This window comes from Pituophis catenifer, unplaced genomic scaffold, assembly GCF_029215685.1.
Source record: "Pituophis catenifer annectens isolate HBS135680 unplaced genomic scaffold, rPitCat1.0.hap2 SCAF_1, whole genome shotgun sequence".
NCBI classification, from domain to species: domain Eukaryota; kingdom Metazoa; phylum Chordata; class Lepidosauria; order Squamata; family Colubridae; genus Pituophis; species Pituophis catenifer.
In genome coordinates this window covers 193,608,789-193,635,913 of record NW_027256881.1, presented here as the reverse complement: position 1 = coordinate 193,635,913, position 27,125 = coordinate 193,608,789, and the positions used below count along the sequence as shown (strand labels likewise).

Below are 27,125 nucleotides of genomic sequence, written 5' to 3'. Positions count from 1 at the left end.
ACTTTAGTTGACCGTAGATTCTTGACTAAATCTTCTATGCTGCAACCTTCAGTTGCGCATGACAGAAAGAATTATTTAGCCAGCTGAGGCAATTTCTATGTAATTGAGCAAGCTTTTTTTGAAAATTGCTCCACACCTGTACAAAACCAATTTAGCAAACTTTGTGGGTTGCATCATTGTATGGTTCATTATTCTTGCTTGTCTTTTATGTGTCTTCTTACTTGTAGCAATTAAGATAAGCAGCACAGCACCAGTTCCCCAGTCTAGCATTTGCTAAGGGAAGGAGAACAATTGCTACATACTAGAAGGAATGTTCCATGATATATTCTTAGCAAAAGGTTACTTACCTGGATCCCCAAGGCATTGACAAAAAAATGTCATCATACTTTCTCCAAGTGCTATTTGCTAGAACTAGTCCTCCATAAAGTATATTTGGCAGATATTCCACTGACTAAAATTACAACCAAGTCCCTGATAAGATGTACTATAAAACCATGCCCAGATGTTATTGCTTGTACTCTCTTCCTCTTCTTAATATAATAGATGACAAAAGCTGCAAGTTTCAATCTCAGCATAGTTCCCACCCTTAAAAGGGTTAAACAGAGTTGGTTGCAATGATAATGTTGCTAAGGCTAATCTTTTAAATACATTTTAGTTCAGTTTTTGTTGATAGCAATGGTTGCACTCCTGCATTTGAAAATCACATTACAAACAGTTGTAGCAAACTGCTGTAGGAAGTTAGCACCCACCCCCTCCTAGAAGAATGAAATATTCTAGGAAATATTAGAAAAGGCAGAATAGTATATTTCCCTGGATGAGAAAAGGAGAAACATGTTTTTAAAGACAAAGCAGCTTCCTGCAGTTCCCTGCCCACCCTTCAGCTCCAGGGTGATGGGATTAAGACATGGTCCTAAGGACATGATAGGGTTAGCTCTCTACCCATCTCACCACATGGCACCTGGGAAAATTACATCACCCAGCAAGGCTCAACCAAGTCTGGGACACAGACAGCCTACAAAGTTAGCTAAAACCCCTGCCCCATGGGAGTCTGACAACCAATCAGAATACAAGCTCAACTTCAAATCCAAACAGAGGGTATAAATATCTCTCTCTACCATGTGTTTTTTTGCCCAGGACCTCAAACCATGTAGTCCTGTCCACCAGTAAACCATCTTTTCAAGCACTCTCCATGTTTCCATTGTCTTTCTCGCCACTTAGAACTGAACCCAGATGGACATTTCTTCCAACAATTTGGCACCCAAAGACGGGACTCCAAGCTAACCTAACCAATGGACCTGGCCCAGGTAAACCTCCCTTTTTGGCAGCAGACCCATTGAGTCTGCGGTGAGTTTTTCTGGGCCTTGGCCATTTGAAACAAAGGTTTTAAAGGGGTTTTGAGTGTTGAGCTCAAAGGCTGCTTGGAAAGAAGGTGGGTACCTCTAAATTTTAATTTTATAGTTCAGAAAAGCGTGGGAAATGTGTGTACGCCTGTATGTGTGTGTGAGTGAGGGGATCCTTCTCCCAATCACAGCTGGATCTTGCTTCCTCTGTGTGTTCTATCATGAGAGCCTGGAAAGTATATGGATCAGGCCAGAGCACAGGACCTTCTGTTAGAGAAAGGAGAGAGAGTGTGAAAATGGAATGGAAAAGTGAATGAGAGAGTTAAACTTGGACAATTAGCAAAGCCCTAAAAAGGAGGGGGGTCTTTACCTCTGGGAAGCAAGCAGAGGTCCCCCAGGACTTTAGTGAGTCCTAAAACTGAGGCGGGAAAAGGAAAATAACCAGGGAAGCAGGTGCCCATACTTACTGTGGAGAGCAGTAAAGTCCTCCAGACCTCTTTTTGGTCTGAAAACTGAGAAGGGGGCGAGGGTTTCACTAGGAAGTCCAAGATTCGCTGGGACCCAGTGAGGCCGAATTGAATCCCTACACTGGAGGGGAAACATGGGATGCTCTAACTAGAGGGTCAGGGTAGGCTCCCCAGGAGAAGACTTGTTTGATGCCTGGGATTAAAAGAGGCAGTTGCCTTCCCAGGTGGGCATGACAAAGAAAAAAGGAAAAGAAAAAAAGGTTGTGTAAAGAGTGGACTTTGCTCAGGGATGAAGCTGGTAAACCAATTTGGCTAAATAAAGGTACTTAAAAGAAAGGGGAAATATATAAATAGGAACGTTGGGGGTTTTGTTTTTTTGTTTTGTTTGTTTGTCTCTTTCTCTGTCTTCTATGCAACCACGTGGTATGTTTGTTAAGATTTGTGCCTTCCCTAATTTAACTGAGATTTATGGTGGGAATGGCTAGCGTGTTTGTAAGCCTGAGATTTCTGTTTTCTTCTTTTTAATTCCTTGTTTTTGTGTCTGTGTACCGTGTTTCCCCAAAAATAGGACATGTCCCAAAAATAAGGCCAAGCCTGATTTTTGAGGTGGGCGTAAATATACGTCCTTCCCCAAAAATAAGCCCTAGTGATGGGGTGGGCGTGGCCAGCAGTAAGATTAGGCCCATCTTTGGCAAACTTCCAGAAGTCCCTCAAAATTTAGTCATGTCAATAGACCTGGGGCTATTTATATTTATTTATTTATTTATCAAACATGTACAAGATAACAGATATAAGCATAAACATGATTATGAATACAGGATAAGGATACAAATAAATGGGAACAATAGGACAGGGATGGTAGGCACGTTGGTGCACTTATGCATGCCCCTTACAGACCTCTTAGGAATGGGGTAAGATCAACAGTAGACAGTCTAAGGTTAAAGTTATGGGGGTTTGGGGAAGAAACCACAGAGTCAGGTAGTGCATTCCAGGCATTGACCACTCTGTTGCTGAAGTCGTATTTTCTGCAATCGAGTTTGGAGCAGTTCACTTTAAATTTGTATCTATTGTGTGCTCGTGTATTGTTGTGGTTGAAGCTGAAGTAGTCACTGACAGATAGGACGTTGTAGCAGATAATTTTGTGTACTACACTTAAGTCAGACCGAAGGCGGCGTAGTTCTAAATTGTCTAATCCCAAAATTTCAAGCCTGGCGGCATAAGGTATTCTGTTGTAAGCAGAGGAGTGGAATACCTCTGGACTCGCTTTTAAGGGAATGGTGATCTGATGAGGGGGATCCATTGTTTATAATATCCAATGTTCTCTTCTAGTAAGTAATATTGGTGCTTTTAATCATGGAATTCATTTTAGTATTGTTGTTTTATGTTTTTATATTGTATACCACCCAGGCCCAGCGTCATGTTTTTTGAGAAGGGAGGCCATATAAATATGATAAATAAACAGGGGTGCCCTTGAAGTCTCATAAATAAATGGAACTGCATCTGGAAGCTTCAGCTAGTGTAGAATGTGGTAGTGCAGTTATGTGGGTCCTTAGGACAACACAGGTTAAACTTCTGCTCCGTAAGTTGAATTGACTACCAGTTTGTTTCTGGGTTCAGTTCAGTGGTGGGTTGCCCCGGTATGGGCCGGCTCACAAGAACTGGTAGTTAAACTGGCGGGAGGCTCCACCCATTGACCCGGACGTCATCATAGGTGATCTGCACACACGCAATGCGAACCAGTAATAAAGTAGAACCCACCCCTGGTTCAGTTCAATATTAAAACAAACATAAAGACAAAAAGCAGCAAACTCCATTTTATCCCTGTAATCATAATGGCGATGTGATTGAAATTATTTTCAGATGTGAAACGATACAAGCTCAGAATGTATTTGAAAAAAAACGGCTTAGGAAACTCTTCTTCTAATATACCAGGAAAGTAGAAGAGATTTTAAAATAAGGAAATGGGAGAGACGGAGATGAAGTGTGAGAAAGAAATGCATGCTTCACAACTGAGTTAATGTTTGGAAGTCTGTGAAACGCTCCTCTAAGAGCATTCCTAGCTATACCTGTTTCTTTTATTACTTCTCTTATGTCGGTATGGAACATCCTAGAATCATTTCTTAAATCTATTCTCACACCAGGAGTTATAGTCCAGGAACAGCTCTGCATCTTATTGATTTCACAACATCATATGTTTCGGGGGAGTAAATGTATTTATTTTTGATTTTGTTCCAATTGACTGCTCTTTGTTTGAATTGCTGCAGTTCTGAAGATAATTTGGTAGCCTTTTTCTCATTGACTAGAATTTTTGCCTCCATCCGTTTCCTGACTCATGAGCTGAAACCAGCCATTGCTATCTCCCCACAACTCTTCCCCAGCCCAATACAGGTAGTCCTTGACTTACAACAGTTCACTTAGTGATCATTCAAAGTTACAACAGCATTGAAAAAGGTGACTTATGACCATTTTTCACATGTATGACTGTTGCAGCATCCCCGCGGTCACATGATTTACATTTGGATGTTTGATGACTGACACATTTAAGACGGTTGCTGTGTCCTGGGGTTACATGATCACCTTTTGTGACCTTCTGACAAGAAAAATCAATGGGGAAGCCAGATTCACTTAACAACCATGTGACTAATTTAACAACTGCAGCAGTAGAGACTCATATTAGAAGCAAAGATCAAAAATATTTAATAAGTGCAAGGTTAGGTATACATTTTGTTGCATCTGCTCCCAAGAAGAAGAATGGTATATACCTAAAAAAAGACTTAATTGCCAAATTAATTGAAGCAGATGATCAAGGAGGATTTATAGCAATTGAACTTTTAATAAAAGGAAAAAAAAATACTTTTAATTGGAGTCTACGCACCGAACCAACAACAGGAAAAATTTTATAAGCTTTTACATTCCAAGTTACTACAATGGGATTACAAATCATGTATTTTATTGGGCGATTGGAATGGAGTTTTGGACACGAAAAAAGATAAGAAGGGGCTCTTAAAATATCTCAACACGTGCTAGATTGCCAAAATCATTTTTTGAAATGATGGATGATATGGAGTTGAGAGATATCTGGCGAGAGAGGAACTCTGAAGAAAAAGACCTTTTTTTCTGATAGACATCAATCTTTCTCTAGGATTGATTTCATATTAATATTTCAAAATTAAATAAATAAATAAATAAATATTAATTACTAATGATCTTTTTTCTAGGGTGAAGAAGACGAAGATCTGCCCAAGAGTTCTAACGGATCATAGTCCAGTTTGGATGGAACTAGAGTATGGAATGGGATTTAAGAGGTCTTGGAGGTTAAATGAAAATCTGTTTAGATATGAGGAAAATGTAAAAAAATGTAAAAAATTTATGAAAGAATTTTCCATTATAAATATGCATAAGGGTACATCTATGGAAATGGTTTGGGATGCAAGTAAAGCATATATGAGAGGTATCTTGATATATTTGAATAATAAATATAGACGTAAACAGGAAAAAAAAAAGGAAGGACTTAGAAGAGGAAATTAAAAAAAAAAGAACAAGCTTTGATATTGAACCCAGCAGACAAGAAAACAAAAGAGGCAATTAACATATTGCGAAGGCAATTTAATATGCTAATGGCAGATCAGGTCGCAACTAATTTGCAATATGCTAAACATAATACTTTTTGCAATGCTAATAAACCAGGGAGGTGGTTAGCATATTTGTTAAGGAAAAAACAAAAGTCACGTACCATAGAGAAAATAGAATATAAAGGTAAAGAGGTTTATCAGCAAAATATGATTTAAAAAGCATTTTTAGAATTTTATACGAGGTTGTACACTAGTGATAAAATTCAAAGTATAGATGTAGATAGATACTTACAGAAAGAGAATATTTCTATAATTACAAGAGAGCAAAGGGAGGGTTTAAATCAACCGATAACTTCCGAAGAGATTATGTTTGCAATGAAGCAGTTGAAAGTGGGTAAAGCCCTTGGGACGGATGGTTTGACAGCTGCTTATTATAAACACTTGCAGTTAGAAATGGTGGGACCACTCAAAGAGTTATTTACCAACATACAATCTGGAGGAGATGTACCCCCATCCTGGAGGACAGCTTTTATTTCTCTGATTCCAAAGGAGGAGCAAGACCATACTCAGCCAAAAAATTATAGGCCTATATCACTTTTAAATATAGATTATAAGATTTTTGCTAAAATACTAGCAAATAGGTTAATGACAGTCATGCAACAAATGATTCATAATGATCAAACTGGTTTTATAAATGGTAGACAAATGAAGAGTAATGTAAGGCAAGTAGTTAACCTATTAGAGTATTTGGGGAAGAACAACCAAATCCCTGCAGCGCTAATATTTCTTGATGCGGAGAAAGCATTTGATCGATTGAATTGGCATTTCTTATTGAAAATAATAGAAAAGATGCAGTTTGGAGAATATTTTATACAATCTATTAAGGCAATATATCAGAAACAAACAGCACAAATAATAATTAATGGTAGTTTAACAGATACTTTCAATATAGAAAAAGGAACAAGACAAGGATGTCCCTTGTCTCCATTATTGTTCATCTTGACTTTGGAATTTTTGTTGAGTAAGATACGTGGGTCGGACAAAATAAATGGAATTAAAATTAGGCAGTATGATTACAGAGTACGAGTATTTGCAGATGACTTGGTTGTTACTTTAACCCAACCATTACAGTCGGTTGTAGGTTTAATGGATATAAGTAAGCAATATGGACAAGTATCTGGATTTAAAATAAATGCAGGGAAAACGAAGATAATAACTAAAAACATGACTACAAATCAAAAAGATGAATTAGAAAGATTAACAGGATTTGAAATAGTAAAAAAAGTTAAGTATTTGGGGGTTTACATTATGACATCAAATGCGAAATTATTTATGATAACTATGATCCATTGTGGCAAAAAATACAGAGAGATGGAAAATTGGAAAAAATTACAATTATCTTTGTTAGGAAGAATAGCAGCAGTAAAAATGAATGTTTTGCCTAAGTTTTTGTTTCTTTTTCAAATGATACCAATACTTATCTATTATATGATAAGAAAGTGGATAAGACTTTTAAAAGTCACATATTAAGGAATGCTTTATTGCATGTCTGGAAAAAGTATATGTATAAATTAAACGAGAAGTTACCAATGTGGGCAATACCCAGACACGCGATAGAGAATATAAGTGTAGAGCAAAAACAAGATGTGACTATATACAAAGAGCTTCTTAACAAGGAAAGAGGTATACTACAATTAAAATCTTTGAATCAACTAAGAGACGAAAGGATAATTCAAACATGGTTTCAGTATGTACAGTTGCAAGCTAGATGGAGAGAAGATCAGAAAATTGGTATCTTGCAAAATGAGGAGAACTTGGTAAAACAAATTAGAGATCAAAGTCAAATGCATATAAAAAGGTTGTATAATGCATTGGTAAAAATAGATTCAGAAACGGAGTTAGTTAAGGACTGTATGATAAAGTGGGCACAAAATATTGAAGAACCAATAATGATGGAAACGTGGGAAAAAATATGGGTTAGAAATGTGAAGTTTACGCAAGCCCAAAATTTAAGAGAGAATTTTTATAAAATGTTTTATAGATGGCATCTAGATCCTAAAAAGCTAGCCTGTATGTATCCAAGTGTGCAACCTAAGTGTTGGAGATGTGAATGTGATGATGCCATATATTATCATATATGGTGGACATGTAAAAAAATTAAGAGGGAAGGGGGAGGGGGGATGGGGAAAAATTGTTGTAATACTTGATAAAACTTTTTAATAAAAAAAACAACTGCAGTGATTCACTTAGTAAATGTGGCAAGAAAAGTCGTAGAATGGGGCAAAACTCACATAACAAATTTCTCTTAGCAACATAAATTTTGGGCTCAATTGTGGTCGTATTTTGAGGACTACCTGTGTTGCTCCATACTCAGGAAAAAATTGTATACTTTTTTCTGTAGTATGTTCTTTCAAGTATTTGAAGAATGCTCTCATTCCACCACCTCAGTTATCTTTCTCAGGTTAAACATGCTCAACTCCTTTAACCCATTCATTGAATTAATTCTAGTGTTATTATCATCCTTGCTGCCATCCAGTGAACCTACTCTAGTTTCTCTGCATCCATCTTAAAGAGTGGTACCTAGAACTGGTCAGAGTAATCAAGATGAGATCTGACCAAAGCAGAATAAAGTAGAATGACTCATTTCTATCATTTAGAAACTACACTTCTCTTGATGCTGCCTTCAATTACATTTTGCAGCCCCAACCTGCTGCTGATTTATAGCAATAGCAATAACACTTAGACTTATATACCATTTCACAGTGCTTTACAGCTCTCTCTAAGCGGTTTACAGAGTCAGCATATTGCCCCCAACAATCTGGGTCCTCATTTAACCCACCTCGGAAGGATGGAAGGCTGAGTCAACCCAGAGCTTGGTGAGATTTGAACTGCCAAACTGCAGTCAGCAGAAGCAGCCTGCAGTACTGCACTCTAATCACTATGCCACCTCGGCTCTTTATATTCAATTTATAATCACCTATCACAGTTTCACAAGCTAAGTCAGGTACCTCACATCTCATATGATATCTGTACATTGGTGTTTTTTTAAAAAAATTCTTGAATGAAGAACTTTACATTTGTCTCAGTTAAATTTTACTGTGGTATTTTCAGCCCCATCAAGACTGTATTGCATTTTATATCTACATTCTACAGGTATGACTTGCCCCACACTATTTTGTGTCGCATGTAAATTTCGTAAGTGTTGTGTCTACCTGTTCATTCATGTCCTTGATAAAAATGTTGGGTACAACTAAAGCTTGAGGCACTATTTTGGTATCTCTTTTCACTGAATGAGAAATCACTGATATTCCTCTGTGGATACACTGGTTTACGAATTTTGGGAAATTATCAACCTCCAAGATAAAATGTGTTAATTTTACATATTTTGTTTAGATGAATTAGAAAACAGGCGATAAAGGTGCTGGTTGGCTAAAGTTTTCAAGATATTTCACAATAAAGATTTATACACAGGCAAGTATATTTGCCTACAAGAGAGGAAGGTGTCTAATAATCATGATGTCTCATAACTTCTCAACAAAGAATGGTAGAACAATGAAAATAGTACCACATGGAAGTGTATACATTTATCTTCACTTTCAGAACAGCAAGGCAGATGACTATGAAAAACAGGTGGGAAATTTGCTTAGGTCCTATAAAGCACTTGGTGCAAACATGTCACTGAAAATTCACTTCTTACCCTCATGTTTAGACTATTTCCCTTTGAACTGTAGGGCAATGTGTAATGAGCATGGGGAGAGATTCCACCAGGATATCACATACATGGAAAAAAGATACTAAGGGAAATGGAGTCCATCCATGCTTGCCAATTACTGCTGGAATCTCCCCAGGGATGATCCTACTGCAGTTCACAAGAGAAAAGCCAAAAAACGCAATTTAGATACTCAATAAAATGGAATCTTGTCATGTTAGAGCTTGCCAGTTTTTCATGCAAAAAGCATGAAAATGTTACATGAAAAACCAATAATGAATGGAAAGTTATGTTATTGGTATCAATAAAAAGATAAAATTAAAATGATTGGTATCACACCATTTTATGATTTGTCATGAGTATCTCTTTCTTTTTAAATGGGCACCTTACTATGGCAACTATTTAAGGTTATTTGTATGAAATTTTCTAAAATATTCAAAATACATCCAAATTCCAAAATTAGAAGACTACATTCTCTAGTACTTTTTTAAAATTTGTCCTTAATTTAATGATCAGAGAGTAATTTTCTTTCAAAACTATGAAAAGTGTGTGGGTGTTCTTGTTAAAGCTGTGCTCTCTTGAGTAACACTTGAACATCACTCCAGAGAGAAGTGTTTTGGCATCGCCCAGTTTACTGAATCTCTTTGGTTAATTTTTTTTAAAGAAATTGGGAAGGTTACTTCCCAATTTACAATGAGGCCTATTGTATTTTTTATTTACTTGCTTTATGACCATAGATCAGAAAAAAAAACCAAATAAATTTCATAAATCAACATGTTTATCAAAATCTATTTTTCTCTGTGCATAGTTTAAATTCAAAGTCTTCTAACAGTGGCTGTCATAAGATGAAATTTAGCAACTTTCCCAGGCATTTTGCTAAACTGTAATAAAACATACAAAGCTGTTGTTAATTTATTTTTATATTTCCTAAGGCATGTAAACTGATGCTGTTTCACATATTTCTTTAATTGCTATTGTTAGTCTAAAAACACTGAAGAAGTACAATACAAATTTTATTGGACCAGTTATATTTAAAAATGTAAGCAGATGATCTGGTTTAAAAAATTAACATAGAACAAAAAGCTTTAAAAATGTCACTGTTAGGCAAGACTATATTTCTACACACACAGGTTGACATATATATTCATATATTTACTGTACATGATGTATGTATGCTCCAAATACTTATTCATTTGAACTTCTGAGAGACAGAGGGGGAGGGAGGGAGGGAGGGAGGGAGGGAGAGAGATATGTCTGCTTTTAACTTGGAAGTAAGAAAGTTCATAAGGAGAACTAGAATAAACAAGAAACATATGGAAGAACATATGACCAGAGACATACAGGATCCAATCCAGATTACTTTGGGAATTACAAGTATGTATTCCTATATTGAGATGCTAATATACAGATTGACCACATTTTTGCATTGAAAAATAAACATATTGATAATACAGTAATTTATAATATAATTATAGAGTAAGTTTGGTCTTGTAGTTAATGCTTCAGGATAGAAACCAGGAGACTTCTAGAAGTGTCATAGGCATGAAAGCCAGATAGGTAATTTTCAGCCAGTCCCATTCTCTTGGTCCAACCCACCACTTTGTTATTTATAAAAAAAAACATAAAGATGAGATATAAATAGGTTAAATTAAAAGGCCAAATTAACATAGACAGAACTGCAAAAGAACGTTTTCTTAATGGATTCTGAATGAAAAATGCATGAAGAAACTGACAATAATAAAGTCTATCAATGTCACTTTGCTTTCCTGATCAGAAAACATTTATCTTTATGAGGCATTTAATTTTAAAAGTTTGCTGCTTATAAGCGTTTGGCAAATTTCCTTGACGTCTTTGCAGTCAGGGAGCCTTCCCTAACCCGCCAGAGAAGAAAAAAAGGGGCCATAAAATTGAGTTTAGCAACTTGGGTAAATCCTTATGTTAGCATCAAGCCTTTTTGCAGGTCCTGGAAACAATGCCTGAGCAAATCCAATAAATTCTTTTCCATGGAAATTGGTTCAAGGCTTCACCCAATTTTTGTACGTAAAAAGACCATTGAAGTATCATCACTCTGGCAACTTTTGCAAAAACAGCAGCAACCCAAAACCCGCAACAATTGGCCCAAAACTGGTTAATTAATTGGTGGCTGTGGGTGGTGAAAACCCCCAGGCAGAGTAATAAGAAGACAATCAGTGCAATTGTGTATATCTGAACCATCGAGTGAACAATTGTACAATTAAACACAGAGTACCATTGTTACAAAACTCTACTTTGCTAAACGCCAGCTCCCACAGCTCCTGCTGCTAAAGTGATCTGTGGACGTTTAAATCCGATATCATAAGAGAACTCCAAAGCAAAATCAAATACACCGACGAAGGCAAGTTCTAAGGGTCACTAAAAACTTTGAAGGTTGCAGAATTCATTAAACTCGAGGCGGGCGGAGCCATTCAGAAGGCGCGAGCTCCTCTCGCCCTGCCAATAGGGGCGGAGCATCCATCTCTCTCTCTCTTTTTTTTTTTTTTTTTTTTTGCCCCATGCTTATAAATGGACAGAGGAGAGAGAAAGAGAGACACAGACACGCAGGCGCGGTGCACGACGGGACCCCCTATAACTGCTATTGGACGCCGCGCGCACCTTTTTAACCCCAGCGGCGCCTGACGGCGCAACACGGAAGTGGAAATGGCGGCGGCAGCAGCGCCGGGAGATGGGGGAGGTGGCGGGTCCCAGTCCGCCGCTCACCGGAGGTTGCGAATCCTTTCGGGCCACCTGCGCAGCGCTTCGGAGGCCGACCTGTCAACTAGTCAGTGCCGAGGGCGAACAGCCGCGACGCCACCAGGATCTCAGTCGGGCACCTTCCCCAAGAGACGGTAAGCGAGGGAAAGCTGGTGGAGGGCGGCGGTTGCGGATTCTGGTCGGTGGCTGCGGGCTTCCCGAGAGGCCTGACCGTCCGCCCGATTCCTGACACCCTTCATTGAGCGGTGGTGGAGAAGAGGAAGACAAGCGCCCTGCCCTGCCCTGCCCTGCCCTGCCCGTCGGCTTGAAATGTGCCGCCGGTCAATTCCTCGCGTGTTCCTCCCTGCCTGATATTCAAGCAGGTGACCCACGGTTGCTTGAAGTATCGTCGAAGCATTCAAAGGAAATAATTAACAACAACAACAACAACAACAACAACACCCTCTTCTTTGTGGGGCTGGAAGGCAGGCAATTTTTTTTTTATTAAGTCCCAGTGAATCCTAGCGGGCAAACCTGTTGGTATCTGTAGAGGAGTCGATAAATGGAGAAGGTTGATAAATTTGCTTAGCTTTTGAAAGTGCTATCGCTGAGTTCAGTAATAAAGTTTTGCTAGTTCCCATGCTTAATTCTTTCTTAAATACTTATACTTGCATACTTAATTCGGCAGTGAATATGCGGATCTAAGTTTGCACCTCGCTACAGTTCTTGATCACCATGGCATGATATTAATTTGGATTAATTTTAAAGCCATGTGAATTTGGGACATTGGAGAGGATGAGAAAGCTGTTGCACTTGAGATAGAGAACTACTACCGGTACATTCTACTCTCTTACTCAGTCATGAACTGCTGACAAAAGACATATTTGCAAGATTTTGTTAGAAGCACAGTGGAAGTCACCTGGTTAGTACTCCTAAAATAGGTTACAACTCTAGTTTCATCATGCTTGTCACTTGTAGTTTTGTGTGTGTGATGAAGACTTCTTGACAATTTGGACCTTCTTGCGTATGACTTTGGATAATATTTATCTGTAAAGATTATAGATGGATATTATAATCTTTGTAAAGATATGGCAATGTTATATTGTATTTTCTTTATAATGGTTGGCAATAAAGATTAAAGTGCTAGAAGTGAACAATTGTAGGTATAAAACGTTATACAGTTCATAAACATTTGCTTTTAGTTCTTTAACTGACTTCTGTCTGTAATAGGTTTGTATGTGTCAGTTATTTAAAACTTTTCTATGCAGGGTAGTTAATCTTAATATTTCCTTTTTAAAATGTATTGAGATTTTATGAATAATTGTAAAAAGATCTTGAATTGTTCTGAAAGAGGGAGTATAAATTAATCTGTTCAGGTGTGTAATGAGCAAAAATTAGTAGGTTTATAAAGAGCAGTGTAATTCTGAGCCCCAGTGTTTTTATTGGATTTATAGCTCACCTTTAATTAAGGACTTCAAAGCTCAGTCTAATAATATTAAAGTTTTGTGGATTAGTTTGCAACACACAATGTTGAAAGAAGAGCCAAAGCTTTGGATGAGCAACATCCGGAATTGGAAGCATCCAAATAGGCCTTTGGATTTTCCTTATGTTTGTCTTTTGCTAACATTTGAAGAGAGAGAACATTAACTCATTCTCTTCTTTGGCCCTGAGGAATTTGTTATATTTAGCCAGGATGGCTTAGAGTTCAGTTTGCTAAAATAGTAAGGATACAGGTAGGCCTTGACTTATAACCACAATTGAGCCCAAAATTTATGTTGCTAAGTAAGAAATTTGTTAAATGATTTTTGCCCCGTCTTACAACTTTTCTTGCCACTGTTAAGTGAATGACTGCAGTTATTAAATTAGTAACACGGTTGTTAAATGAATCTGGCTTCCCCATTGACTCTGCTTGTCAGAAGATTGCAAAATATGATCACATGACCCCGGGACCATATAACCGTCATAAATATGAACCAGTTGTCAAGCATCTGAATGTAAATCACATGATCATGGGAATGCTGCAACGGTCATAAGTGTGAAAAATGGTTATAAGTAATTTTTCAGTGTCATAACTTTGAATGGTCACTAAATGAACTATTGTAAGTTGAGGACTACCTGTACATGTGGTGGGGGGTGGGATAGAGGAAACAAAGATGTCTTTTTGAAATGAATGCACATATTCTTTAAATAAAGGGCTGTTCTGGGCAGAGCATATCGGAAAAAATGAGCTGTGGGCTTTTAGAATTCAGTCAGTGTATGACAAAAGAATAATAAGGGAAAGTTTTGAAAAGGTGTGCAAAAAATAGTGCATCATAAATGACTTCATGCCCAAAATAGAATATTTATGAACCATATTCTACTATGTATTCAGGAGCTTACTAATGAGCTTACCTGTAATAAAATATTCTTTGAGTCAAGTAAAACTCAGATGATTTCATGGACATCTCTGCATAGTGTTCTGGGTGCCAACATGGAGATAATTTCTTATTACATTCCGGGATGTTGTTTTGCCTTCATAATCTAGTGCAGGGGTGTCAAACTCAATTTCATTGAGGGCTGCATCCGGGTTGTGTTTGATCTCGGGGGGGCCTGGGGACATGGCCAGGGTGGGCATGGCTAGCTTGACATCACTCATGTTGGGGGCGCCTGTGGCGGCCCGAGTGCTTTGCCAGCGAAAACGGAGCTTGGGAGGGCCACGCATGGCCCTCCCAAGCTCCATTTTTGCTGGCAGTGGATTGCAGGAGGCTGTGGCAGCTGAAAACGGAGCTTGGGTGAGCCATGTGCGGCCCTCCTGAGCTCCATTTTTGCTGGCAGAGGCACCATGGGCCAGTCCTTTGCTGTTTCCAGGACAGCCCCGCGGGCCAGATCTAAGCACCCTGGGGGCTGGATCTGGCCATGGGCCTTCAGTTTGACACCTTTGATGTAGTGTAAATGCCGTGAGATTCCATGGAGATATTCCATCCAAGTATTAAAGAGGGCCAACTTTGCTTAACTTCTGTGTCTAAATTGGTGCTGCCACTAGCTGATTTTCTTGATGTAAATTTTTAAATACCTGTGGCAAAGTTCATTTTGAAATAGGTAATGTAATTACATTCCACCAACAAGAAATGCATATTCTACAATCCTTGTCAAGTAAGCTTTTCCTTATGCATATTGTCAACCCTCCCAGGTAAACCAGACAGACATTCTTTCACACACATGCAGTTAAAAGTGCAGTTTTCATTTTTTTAAAATAGTTCATTTTTTAAAAAAATGCATACCTGTTGTGTTAGAAGAGTTGCAAAGCAACTATATAAATATCTTGAAAAGTTTTATTACGGTAAGTATTAGATTCATTAAAATAATTTATATAGGTAGTCCTCGACTTATAATCATTTGTTCGGGGACCATTTGAAGTTACGAAGGGACTTAATGGCCGGTCCCCAAAGTTATGACTGTTGCAGTGCCCCCAACAGTCGCATGGTCAAAATTTGGGCACTTGGCAGCAACATGCACTTATGACCCCAAGAGCACTTCAACTTCCTTATTTGCCTATCTCCCCCACATCTATGACCTTTTTGCCTTCTACAGTCTGTGGTCCCTGCTGCTCTAGCTGACCTCCTCCATCTTCTTGTTCCTACTGCTGACCAAGTTTGCCCGCTCTGTTTCTTCACAAGACAGCTACAATTGCACAAGACTTTTTTCCCCAGGTCGCATACCGTGGTTTCCTTGTGAGACCTGAGGAACATGAATCCACAGAAGGGCCGGGGCAAGCACACCTAAGCAGCAACAAGGATCAAGATGATGGAGACTTTCAAGAAGAAAGTTAGCTGGGGTGCAGGGCAGCGAGGAAGTCTGGGCTGGGGTACCTGAGGCTTGCTGGGGTGGTGGCTTTGTGCTACACTTCTGAGGCTTCCAGGGGCAGCTGCTTAACACTGCCCTGATGGATGAGCTGAGGTTGGGCTTTCCGCTATGCTATAGCTATACTGTGACTTCAGCTACTTGCAGTTTCAGAGCTACAACATGGCAATCAGCCCCAGAGCCATATTGTTCTGGAGCTGCTTGCTGCCCTGCAAGGCCAGATAGATAGCACTAGCAATAGCACTTAGACTTATATACCGCTTCACAGTGCTTTACAGCCCTCTCTAAGAGATTTACAGAATCAGCATATTGCCCCCAACAATCTGGGTCCTCATTTTATCCACCTCAAAAGGATGGAAGGCAGAGTCAACCTTCAATTGGTGAGGATCAAAGGAATCAAACTCTGTAATACTGCATTCTAACCATTGCGCCACCACAGCTCTTTGGTTGGATATAAGGTGATCAAAAGGATAGAGCTGATTGGGGGGTGGGTTGTAGGCTGATGGGTGGAGTTGAAAAGAAGACAGTCCCTTTCTTTACCAAGATCCTTCCCGGGGGTGGGTGGGACCAAGCTTGAAATGGCTTGGATTGGGATGATTACTCACTTAACAGTTAACAACATCAACAGCAGCAACAGGAAGTGCTGAGATTGCTGTCGCTAAGTGATGCAGTCACATGTTATCATGCTTTATGACCACATTACTTAGTGACGGAAATTCCACTTCCAACTGTGGTTGTAAGCTGAGGACTACCTATATGTTGTGTAATACCATAATATACAAAAGCTTTAATGATAACACAAAATATCACTACTGCATATCTTTCACACTCCAAAGTCTTAAAATTTTTCTCAAGAGCTCTAGTTTCCTCACTGTTGTTTTTCCATCATGCATAGATCTTTCCAGAGGACAAATAGAATTCCCTACAGCTGACCAATAGGAGAGTGAAAAAATACAGATAGCCGGTCTCTATCCTTATTACAATTTTTTTTTATGATGAGAAAAAGAAAAGTGGTTCAATTTATGAGTGGTGAAATGGTCATTAGATACCTTGGCACTTTAGCTTCTTATTCAGTGATGAACTGGCAGTGTCTCATTGATTTCTAATGCAAGAGATGCAAGGTAAGGCAGATATTCCTGCCAAAGAGTCATTACCTACTTCTGATTCAGGAGTTAGTATTGCTGAGTTGTTCTTGAAATGTGTTTCCTTCTGAATGGAAATTTAACTTAGGTACAGAATTATAGTAAAACCATATGATGATGTGAGGATAAATGGCATAAACAATTAATGCATATAACAGAGAGAACCTTTTTAATCTTTTCGTGTAAATGTTGACTCCTGACTTAGACAAGTCCATGCAATTTACCCAGCTGCATTTTCAGAAGTGGTTTGCCATTGTCTTCTTCCTAAGATTTGAGAGAACATTCCTGGCCCAAAGTCACCTATTTGGTTTTGGGCCTAAAGTGGGAGTAGAATTTATGGATTCCTGGTTTCTAACCCATTGCCTTTAACTGCATTAAAGTATTTTTTAATCCTAAATTAGAGGAAAGGAAACAAATGAAAGTAGGTTAAAATATGGGAAGAATGTTCAACAAAATTATGAACCAAAGATACACCGTTTGGATGTTTTTATTTCTTGTGTATTTTATGCTGCCTTCGTTGCTGGAGATTCTGACAACTACATTGTTAATATTAGAAGATTAAAAACAAAACAACAACAATACAACTAAAATCAATCAGTGTAATGAGCCAGTTTTAAGCACAGTGTGATCTTACTTGTCCTCTTATGTCTTTCTGATGAGCCATGCTTTTCCAGTTCTCTGAAAACATAAGGAAAAAATAGCTTAAATAGTTATTCAGTAAATTGACCAAAAAGAGGACTATATTACTAAGAAGAGCCCAGAATCTTGAAAATGGCATTCCCTCAGTAGTGGGTCTCTGAGAAAGTCCTCCCTACTACTTACTGGACAGGTAGTTCAACTCTGAGAAAGGTCTCAGGGATATCCTACTCAGTTTAGGGTTTTAAAGATGAGCACTATAAATTGCAGCCGGAAAATAATCGACAGCCAGTCCATCTCTTATGGAAATCTCAGTTCACTGATAATTACAATAGGTACTGCATATGATACTACCTGAAGCATCACTGTGTTGAACTTTCCCTGTGTTCGTGTTTGTTGTGGTCCATGTTCTTATTGTGATTCTATCTTTGCAGCTTCAGATTTTCTTTACCTATAATGGCAACATCAGCAATCGATGTCCTGAAGGCTCTTCCTCAGCTCATCCTCAGTAGTTTGTTGAGCACTGTCCAATCTGAACGGCTTATCATCCGACACTATATTGTTTATCATTTTATATTTTTTTATCTTTGTGGTTTTCTTGGTAAAATGCAGGAATAGTTTATTATTGCCTTCTCTAACACAACATGAATTGATGTCTTTGCCATTATCACTAAAATTATTATCTGCCTTCAACATCTAGGGGCCTATTTGCTTTAGCTAGTCAGCTGAGATGACCTTCTGGGAATATATACTCTTGGCATATACTCCTGAACAACCCCACCCCATTATGATGAGACAGCACAGCAGGATATGTGGGAGAATTTGTATATAGGAATTAAAGGTTAATCTTGATTAATGATCACTCATTCAACAACTGTTCAAAGTTACAATAGCACTGAACAAACACGTAACCACCAGTGGTGGTTATGACCAGTCCTCAAAGTTCCAGCCATTCCTGCACTCTCGTGGTCATGTGACTTTGATCAGGGCACTTGAAAACAGGGCTGCACTTATAATGGTTACATTGTCACAATGTACATGATCGCAATTTATAACCATCCCTGGCTGCTCCCAAAAGCAAATTCAATGGAGAAGCCTACAGGGGAAGTTTTAAGTTATTTGGGTAAGTCTCGCCCAGTCACACAGCCTCCCTGAACCTCATTGCATCACGCTATGCCTGTTGTGGCCCGTCAGCAGCCTGTGCAGTTAGTAGCTAATTCCGACAGTGAGGAGGCTGGTGTGGTGCTGCGCCAGCAGCCTGTGCAGCTGGCGCTCGAGTCAGACAATGAGGAGGCTGGAGAAGATGTGGTGCCAGAGGCGGGGATTCAGCCAGGACCTTCAGAACCTCCAGAAGCTCCCATAAGTGAAGAGGAAGAGCCTCTTCTTGATGCACAAGCGCACAGAGCTACCAAAAGGCAGGAGTGGCTCCTCAGGAGGAGGTCTCCTCAAGAGTAAGGCTTGGGGCTAATTGGCCACTCCCCTAGCCTATTTAAGGAAGGACGACGACTGATGCAATTTGCAGGAAACAACTTTGTTCATATTTTTTCGCGTCTTGATTCCAGAAATGTTTGATTCAGCTCTTGTTTCTCTCTTGTCAGTTTTCCTGCAAATTACTTCTGGGCATTCTGCCAACCACAGTAAGATTACAGTTATCTGAAATCCTGTGACTCAGAATTGAGTTATTATTCTTTGGATTCTTGTCGGCTGTTAATGAAGTTAAATTAACAGCCCTTGTTCAGAAAAGACTGGTTTAAACTGTACTTGTATTCAAACAACTACTAAGAAAGCTCATTAGTAGTCCTTAATTAGTAAACTAAGGTTTGTACGGACTTTGTGTGTGCTGCGTTCTTTGGGGTTGGTAGCTGGGGCAGAACAGTGCCTCACCATCCAGTCACACTGTTCCTAGCCATTCACACACACTCGCCACTTGTGCACCCTCGTGCTCCCTTTCCCATCCAGCAGCAGCTATCCCAAGCCCCACCCCCATGCTTGCCCTGTGCCTCCCCAGCCACCCACATCCCATTGCTCTCTTTCTCATCCAGCAGCAGCTATTTATTTGCCTGTCAGCCTAAGGTCCGCTTGGGACTTGCAACTTCCTGTCAGCTTCCCCATTTCCTTTGGCTGTTGGAAGCTGGCAGGAAGTTGCAAGGAGGAGGCTTAATCACCCACAATCTTGACTTAATAATGTGGGGGGACTGCAAAGATTGCGATTGCTAAGCAGTATGGTCAATTGACATTGTGCTCCATGACTGCATCACTTAGCAACAGAAATTCATTCTCAATTGCCATCATAACTCAAGGACTATTTGTACTTTTATTAAATGTAAAGGATATTGTTTTACTAATTGTATTGTATAGTTATCATCCGGGCAGGAATCTAGTCAAAAATAATAAAGCTATTAGTATTTATTGATTTCTTTTTATTTCCAGGATTTCGAGTAAAGCGTTTGGATAGTGTGAGATTTTTTTTCCTGTCTTCTTGAGATTCATTGCTTTGTGTGCTTTGGAAACAAAAGAAAATCATTCCTATATTCCCATTGGTCAGATTTCACATTATCCATGGCAGTATCCTTACATACCAGAAACAACACTGCACATAGTAACATAACAACAGTTGTTTCAGAAACTGCATAGCTAGACAATCAGATATGAGGATCAAATTCTGTACGTCAGCACTAGGGTTTTACATATTCCTCCTGTCTCTCTGAAGTAATGAATATTTATTCCATGTTTGTGTAATAATTATACCTGTCCTGAGATCCATTTGTTTATGCTTTACCAGTTTCAGCCCTTACAACACTGCCTTGGGTTACTGCAGGGGTTGGGACTTTGTGTGTGTGTGTGTGTGTGTGTGTGTTTGTGTGTGTGTGTGTGTAAATTGTGACAGTATTTCTTAAAATATTCTTGATGGTCCACAAAACCAAAATTATTTGCCAGATATTAAAGATACTTACAAACATTTGAAATGGTGTCACTCTTCTCATTATTTTTTCTTTGTTTAAAAGATATAGGGGTTCTTTATCAAAATATGCTAATATTTAATGGTCTAATGTTATTTTTATATGATTCAATAAATAAATACTGTATGAATTTTAATATAGTAAATATCATTACTATATAGTAATATACAGTAGTAAATAATATTTAATGTAGTAAATATCAATGAATATAACCCATACAAATAAAAGCTTTTTTTTTTAGGTCCTCTGTAATTTTTAAATGTAGAAGGGGATTCTCAGGGTAAAAAGTTCAAGAAACATTGCACTGTTATGCAATTGTAATGAAAATGTTTAAACAACATTATGAAATAATATTTGCTGTTTCCAAGAATTAAATTTCTTTTCACCATTTTTTGGGGGTACAAAGTTCTTAAACATATTAAATTATTTAATGTACTCAGTGATGATAAAGCACATAAACATTCGAACTGCTAGGTGAGCAGGGGCTGGGGCCAGAACAGGAGCTCACCCTGTCACGTAATACTTGGGTCTTCAACTGCCAGCCTTCCGGTTGACAAGCCCAGCGTCTTAATCCCTAAACCGCTGCACACACACACACACACACCCCAAATGGCATATAGCCCTTTATTTTACTGCTTACTATAATTCTATCACCACCCTTCAAAAACAATACATTCAAAAACAATACATTAAGGAATGCCAGCCAGATGCAAACATAGCAGCCACTACATGTGGGAGTATAGAGTAGAATGAAATGAGGCACAGTAACATGATCATAAAACTTGAATAAATTAAGTAAGTTATGCTACCTTTTTAGCCTCCCACTACAGTGCTTTAACTTGATCTTTTTCACAGAAATAAATTCCTCTGAGCTGAGAATATACTAGAGCTATCGATCTGGGCCAGGAAAACTTTCCTACCCTGTTTTCCCAAAAATAAGACATCCCCTGATAATAAGCCCAATCGGGCTTTTGAGCGCATGCGCTAAAATAAGCCTCCCCCTGAAAATAAGACTTCCCCGAAAATATTTAAACGCAGAGCTGGAAATCAGGTAAGACGGCAAGAGTAGCCCCATCTTGCTCCACGTGCCCCAAAATAATAAGACCTCCCCGAAAATAAGGCAAAGTGCTTATTTCGGGGTTCAAAAAAATAAAGACAGGGTCTTATTTTCGGGGAAACATGGTAGTGGACAGTGTAGCTTTGGGTAGCAAATTGAAATCTTTATTTGGATCATTAGCTTTAAATATATACAAGGGTTTTACTTAAGATTTGGCGTGACAAGCATGTTAGTACTAAAACAAACTTAGTTAACAGTGTGACATGTTGTACAACCAGTAGTACAAAACTGAGCAGCTTCAGAGGATATAATCCTTGTGTGAAAGAAGTAAATAGAATTTACATTCCTTGCCTGAAAATTTCTTCAAAATTGAAGGTCTGTCTGGAGTCCTAATAGAGGAACAGCAAAGTAGCATATAGCTTAAAGTTTCTATTGAGCCAGCACCACATGGACATAACCAGAAACTCATAGGAGTACCATTAAAATATCCCAAACGGACTGCTGAGTCCAGCCTGGCTGAAATGAAAATCTTGCAAGGTTTCCAAAATTGTGATGGATGATAAATAAGAAGCTAGAGTGAACTCTTTTTGAAGAAAGTAATAAGTAATGGGATATGATACCTTGGTTAAATTTGTTTGGAGGTGCATTTCCCAAACTTGAGGGCACTTATAGCATTGTCAAAACCAATTGAGCACAGACTTTCCATAAGTAAGTCCAATTGATGAATTTTATCTAAAGCTTTTTAAAGCCACAATGATTTGAAATTATTTCTAGTACTAATAGGGCTAAACATATAAGAAGTAGAATTAACTTTAGCCAAAAGGCCAATAAGAAGAAACTATGCTCTAGCACCATGATGGCGAACCTATGGCACGTGTGCCAGAGGTGGCACACAGAGCCTTCTCTGTGGGCACACGCACTGTCACCAGCTGCTCTTCTGGTTTCTGAAAAAAGGCCAGAAAAATTGCCAGAAAATGGCTCAAAAAACAGCCTGAAAATGACCCGAAAAACGATCTGAACATGGCCCAAAAAAGGCCCCCCAAAAGGACTGAAAACAGCCCAATAAACGGCAAAGAAACAGGCCATTTTCCGGGCCCTAAACAGCTGAAAAACAGCCTGAAAATGGCCCAAAAAACAGCCTGAAAACTGCCTGAAAATGGGCAGAAAAAAGGCCTGAAAATGGCCCAAAAACAGTCTGAAAATGGCCTGGAAAAGGCCCTGAAAAACGGCAAAGAAACAGGCCATTTTTCAGGCACAAAACAGCTGAAAACCAGCCTGAAAATGGTCCGAAAACCAGCCTGAAAACTGCCTGAAAATGGGCAGAAAAAAGGCCTGAAAATGGCCCAAAAACAGTCTGAAAATGGCCTGAAAAAGGCCCTGAAAAACGGCAAAGAAACAGGCCATTTTTCAGGCACAAAACAGCTGAAAACCAGCCTGAAAATGGTCCGAAAACCAGCCTGAAAACAGCTTGAAAAATGGCCCAAAAAAGGCTTCAAAACAGCCCAAAAAAACCAGGCTGAAAATGGCCCAAAAAACAGGCATACATACGGCAGCCAGCTGGTCTTCAGGTTTTCCGGCGCTCTAGCACACGCACATGCACACACATGCACGCGGGTTCTGGTTTGGGCACTCGGTGCCAAAAAGGTTCGCCATCACTGCTCTAGCATCTAGCAAGACTATGCCTGTCTGCATGCAACATGTTTTTGATCCTTTGGGGGATCATCAATACTGTATGGTCCTAATAAACTTATTGTGACTAGTTTCAAGGATGCTGAGCTTTGGGAAAGAGCACATTTGGGAGCCATAAAGAAGCTGAGGGACTCTGTTAGTTTGAGTGGCAAAATCTTATGATAGCTGTAGAGATATACTGTGCAATGGTTATCCAGTAAAAAAAAAAAAAAAAAAAAGAAGCATGGAAATGCATCCCAAGATATTTGTAGGTACACACACATGCTCAATTTGAGTCCCATTTATCTGCCATTTGTGAATGTTATGACATTGTACAAAACTTTAGTTTTCTGATAACTTATTGATAAACTTTTATTTTGTACAGAATAGAGCTAGTGTTTTTTCTTACTGCTATCTGCAAAATGGGCATAATAACTATTCCGTCTGCATACAATAATGCAGTCTCAGTCTTTTTAGATCAAAAGTTGACTTTTGATGACAAAAGTTTCAAAAGATTCAGAGGGTATAGAAGATTTTTCTGCTAAAATGATGTAGAGCCAAACAGTGATCTAATGATCGTTCTCCTCTAAACCCAGCTGTCCTTCAAGAATGATATTTTCATTTTGTACCCAATCCACTAATTTTAGATACAGAATTCATTCGAACTGGCGTTGTATTAATTGTTGCACTTTAACAAACTCTACTGAACATCTCATTAAATTCTGCATATTTTTGCGTTTACACTTGAAGGTTTTTTTTAATCCATGCATACATTAAATAACATATAGAAAACAATGTTATTCCGATAATAGGATTACCCAGACAACAGGGTTAATAATGCTGCCTTATGGATGCTGTGTGTGATTCAACTTTTTCTAAGTACTGTAACATTTCCTAGTATTTTATTTATTTATTATTTATTTATTACATTTATTTGCCTCCCCTCTTGTTTTGAAGTACAGGTAGTCTTACACTTACAACAGTTCATTTAGTGACCGTTCAAAGTTACAACGGGACTGAAAAAAGTGATTTATGGCTATTTTTCACATACACTACTGTTGCAGGATCCCTATGGTCACATGATCAAAGTGCAGACACTTGGCAACTGACTCATTTATGATGGTTGCAGTGTCTCAGTCATGTGATCACCTTTTGGCAAGCAAAATCAATGGGGAAACAAGATTCACTTAATTGCAAAAAGGTTGTAAATTGGGGCAAATTCACTGAAGAACTTTCTCAATTAGCAATGGAAAAATTGTTGGGCTCAATTATGGTCGTAAGTCGAGGACTACCTGTTTTGCAAGATTATTAATTATTATATTAATATTCCTACAGTCTTTTGTTCTAGTAGGTCTTTGGGAAATGGAGGATTGTGTCTACTGCAATTTCAGTTATACTCATGTATGGAAATGTCATCAGTTCTGCTTTAAACATTAAAAATTGCTAGTAGAACTTTAAAATTGTTTGCTTAACATCTTGTTTAATACACCTCTGCCTCCAATTAAGTTTCGTATCAGATTTCTCTGGAAATATTTTCTGTATTACCTTCTGTGAGTGAACATGAGTGAGTTTGAGAAGGGCCTGCCAATCTAGGAATAGATGCAATTAGCAAAAAAGGTGAATTGGTGCAAATACCCTCTTGGCTACAGCTGCCACTTGCTCTTCAATTAGGAGGTGGGTGTTCAAAGGACCTCCAAATTGCACACCATTTTTGTCTGGACAAATGCCAGCCTATCCAGAACTAGGTTTGGAAAATCCCCAGAAACCTATGGCCCACGTGCCCATAATCTTGCTAGGATTCGCCCTAGCAAATTTGTTTTAAATGACTCCCAAGTGCTACAATAGAACTTCGACTGCATCAATTAATTGACCTGGATGTTATCAGTATTTTGATGTTAACTGATTCTGTGTCAGCAAATGACTTCATCCAGTGGTTTTATGTGAATGTTAAATTCTGTAAAAGTGGCAAGAGCATCTACCCTGAGTAACTCTACATTTCAGGAGATTTTTTTCATCATTATTTACTCAGTTATTGCAAAGTGTTTATATGTTGCTTTGATGAAACAAATTTAGATAGCTTACAAACATCTTATAATAAGAAATTGTGCTATGCATATAACATTAAAAATAATAATTACAATTATGATAGCATTAACAGTGCTAACATACTTCGTAGGTAAATGAATCTTCCAATAGTAGACGATAGAAGACAATTCAGGGTTGAATTGTAGAGTCCTTGGTGTTCTCTGAACTTGGTTATTTGCTTACAGATGTTTCACTGTCCATGTAGTAATATTATCGATCTGAGTCTAGTGTCACCCACTGGTTTATTTGGAATAACAAATTTGGTAGGGGTGTATTTTCCTTCTTGGTAGTTTCTTAACATGGTTAGGGTCTTAGGCAGGGGTGAAATCTAAAATTTGTTACTACCGGTTCTGTGGGCGTGGCTTGGTGGTGGTGGGGTAATGTGACTGGGTGGGTGTGGCCAATTTTTTTTTTTTTACTTTTAAAACCATTTTTTACATGTAAAACCATGAAAAAAAAAAGCTTTCAAAAGGCTCTGACGATCCCAGCTGAGTTGCCTGATCGGCAGGCAACTCAGCTGGGATTGTCAGAGCTTGGATCGTCAGAGCCATTTAAAAGGAAAAAAAAGGCTCTGATGATTGCACGGCTCAGCTGGGCATGGGGGGTGGGGGCAGGGATTTTTGCTACCGGTTCTCCGAACTGCCCGCCGCCATCGCTACCTACTTGCCCGAGCCGGTCTGAACAGGGAGCATTTCACCCCTGGTCTTAGGGTATTAAGGTATTTGCATTCTACCTTAAGTCAACAGATCTGCACATTATCATATGTAGTAGAATATTACATTACATATGTAATTGTTACAAACTAAATTTGTTACCTTCATATACTAAATCTAGTCACCTTTGGACTGAAATCATGGTTGCTTAGTGTATCACTAATAAATATTTATATTTATTATATATATATATATATATATATATATCTTTTGAAAAACTTTGTGAGTAAATTCCAGTTATTTATCATACCAAGATGGATGTGATTAATGTCACTGCACAAGAAGGTTTGGTTTTAATGTATAAACGACTGTCAGGAATATTCTACAATATTTAATGAACATTATTTTTAAAAAGTGCATTTTTGTTTTATAAAATCTTCTTGAGCTTGACTTTAATAACTTCATGGGCATGTCCATGTTATTTTCCTGGCTACAGTGTGAAAAATAGTTCACCTTTGTAATGTTCTGAAGCATTTCCTGGTGGTTTCCCATCTAGTAGCCCTACTTCACTTTTCAAAACCAGCAAAACTTGGTAAGGTGCTGCTATCTAACAGAACTTTTCTGTATATCTGTAAGGCCTATTCATCAATTATCAACGTAACTTTATTTTGTAGAAATAACAGTAAATGCTTGTAGTATATCACACCAGGTGGCAGCACCTAGTCAACTTGTCTGATCTTGAGAAGCAAAAGCAGAGAGCTGACTCAAAGAGAGCACATATTACAGAGCAATTATTATTTTTAGAAATTTTTTTCAAAATTGAATAATGATTTCTACTTTTTATTAATATTAAAGCAGATACATGCTTGGAATATTTTTTTTTTCAAGAGGTGCTATAACATATAGGCTTTTAAACTGTATTTTAAATTAAAATTTCAATGAAGTCAAAATATGGAGATTGGTATGACAAACCTTTTCTTTCTGTTTGTGTTCCTCTTGGCTTATAGTCAGGAAAAGAAGTAAATGTTTTCCTGCTTTTTTTCCTGCCTAAATTATTTCTCAATTTAGAATAAAGTTCAAAGGAAGGTGATGTTGGGGAGAAATCCATACTTCTGAAAAAGCTAAATCAGAAGCTAGTTTACCACTTTGGTGGTCTTCAAACTGAAATATTTAAGTTATAAGAACATTATTATTTCCAGTTAAAGTTTCTGGTACTTCATCCAGTGAGAGAGACACAGGATTGCATGGATATCTCTTTTTTTTCCCCCTGTTCCATTTTGAGTCCTT

At 38.4% G+C, this 27,125-nt stretch overlaps 1 protein-coding gene across 1 annotated transcript in view; it reads left to right on the top strand.

The window, feature by feature from the left end:
* Positions 1-11,764: 11,764 nt before the first annotated feature.
* AGPS (alkylglycerone phosphate synthase) overlaps positions 11,765-27,125 on the top strand; it is a 55,997-nt gene continuing 40,636 nt past the window's right edge. The window contains exon 1 of the mRNA XM_070932058.1: positions 11,765-11,952. Coding sequence (XP_070788159.1) covers positions 11,765-11,952 — 188 coding nt within the window. The remainder of the gene's footprint in view (positions 11,953-27,125) is intronic.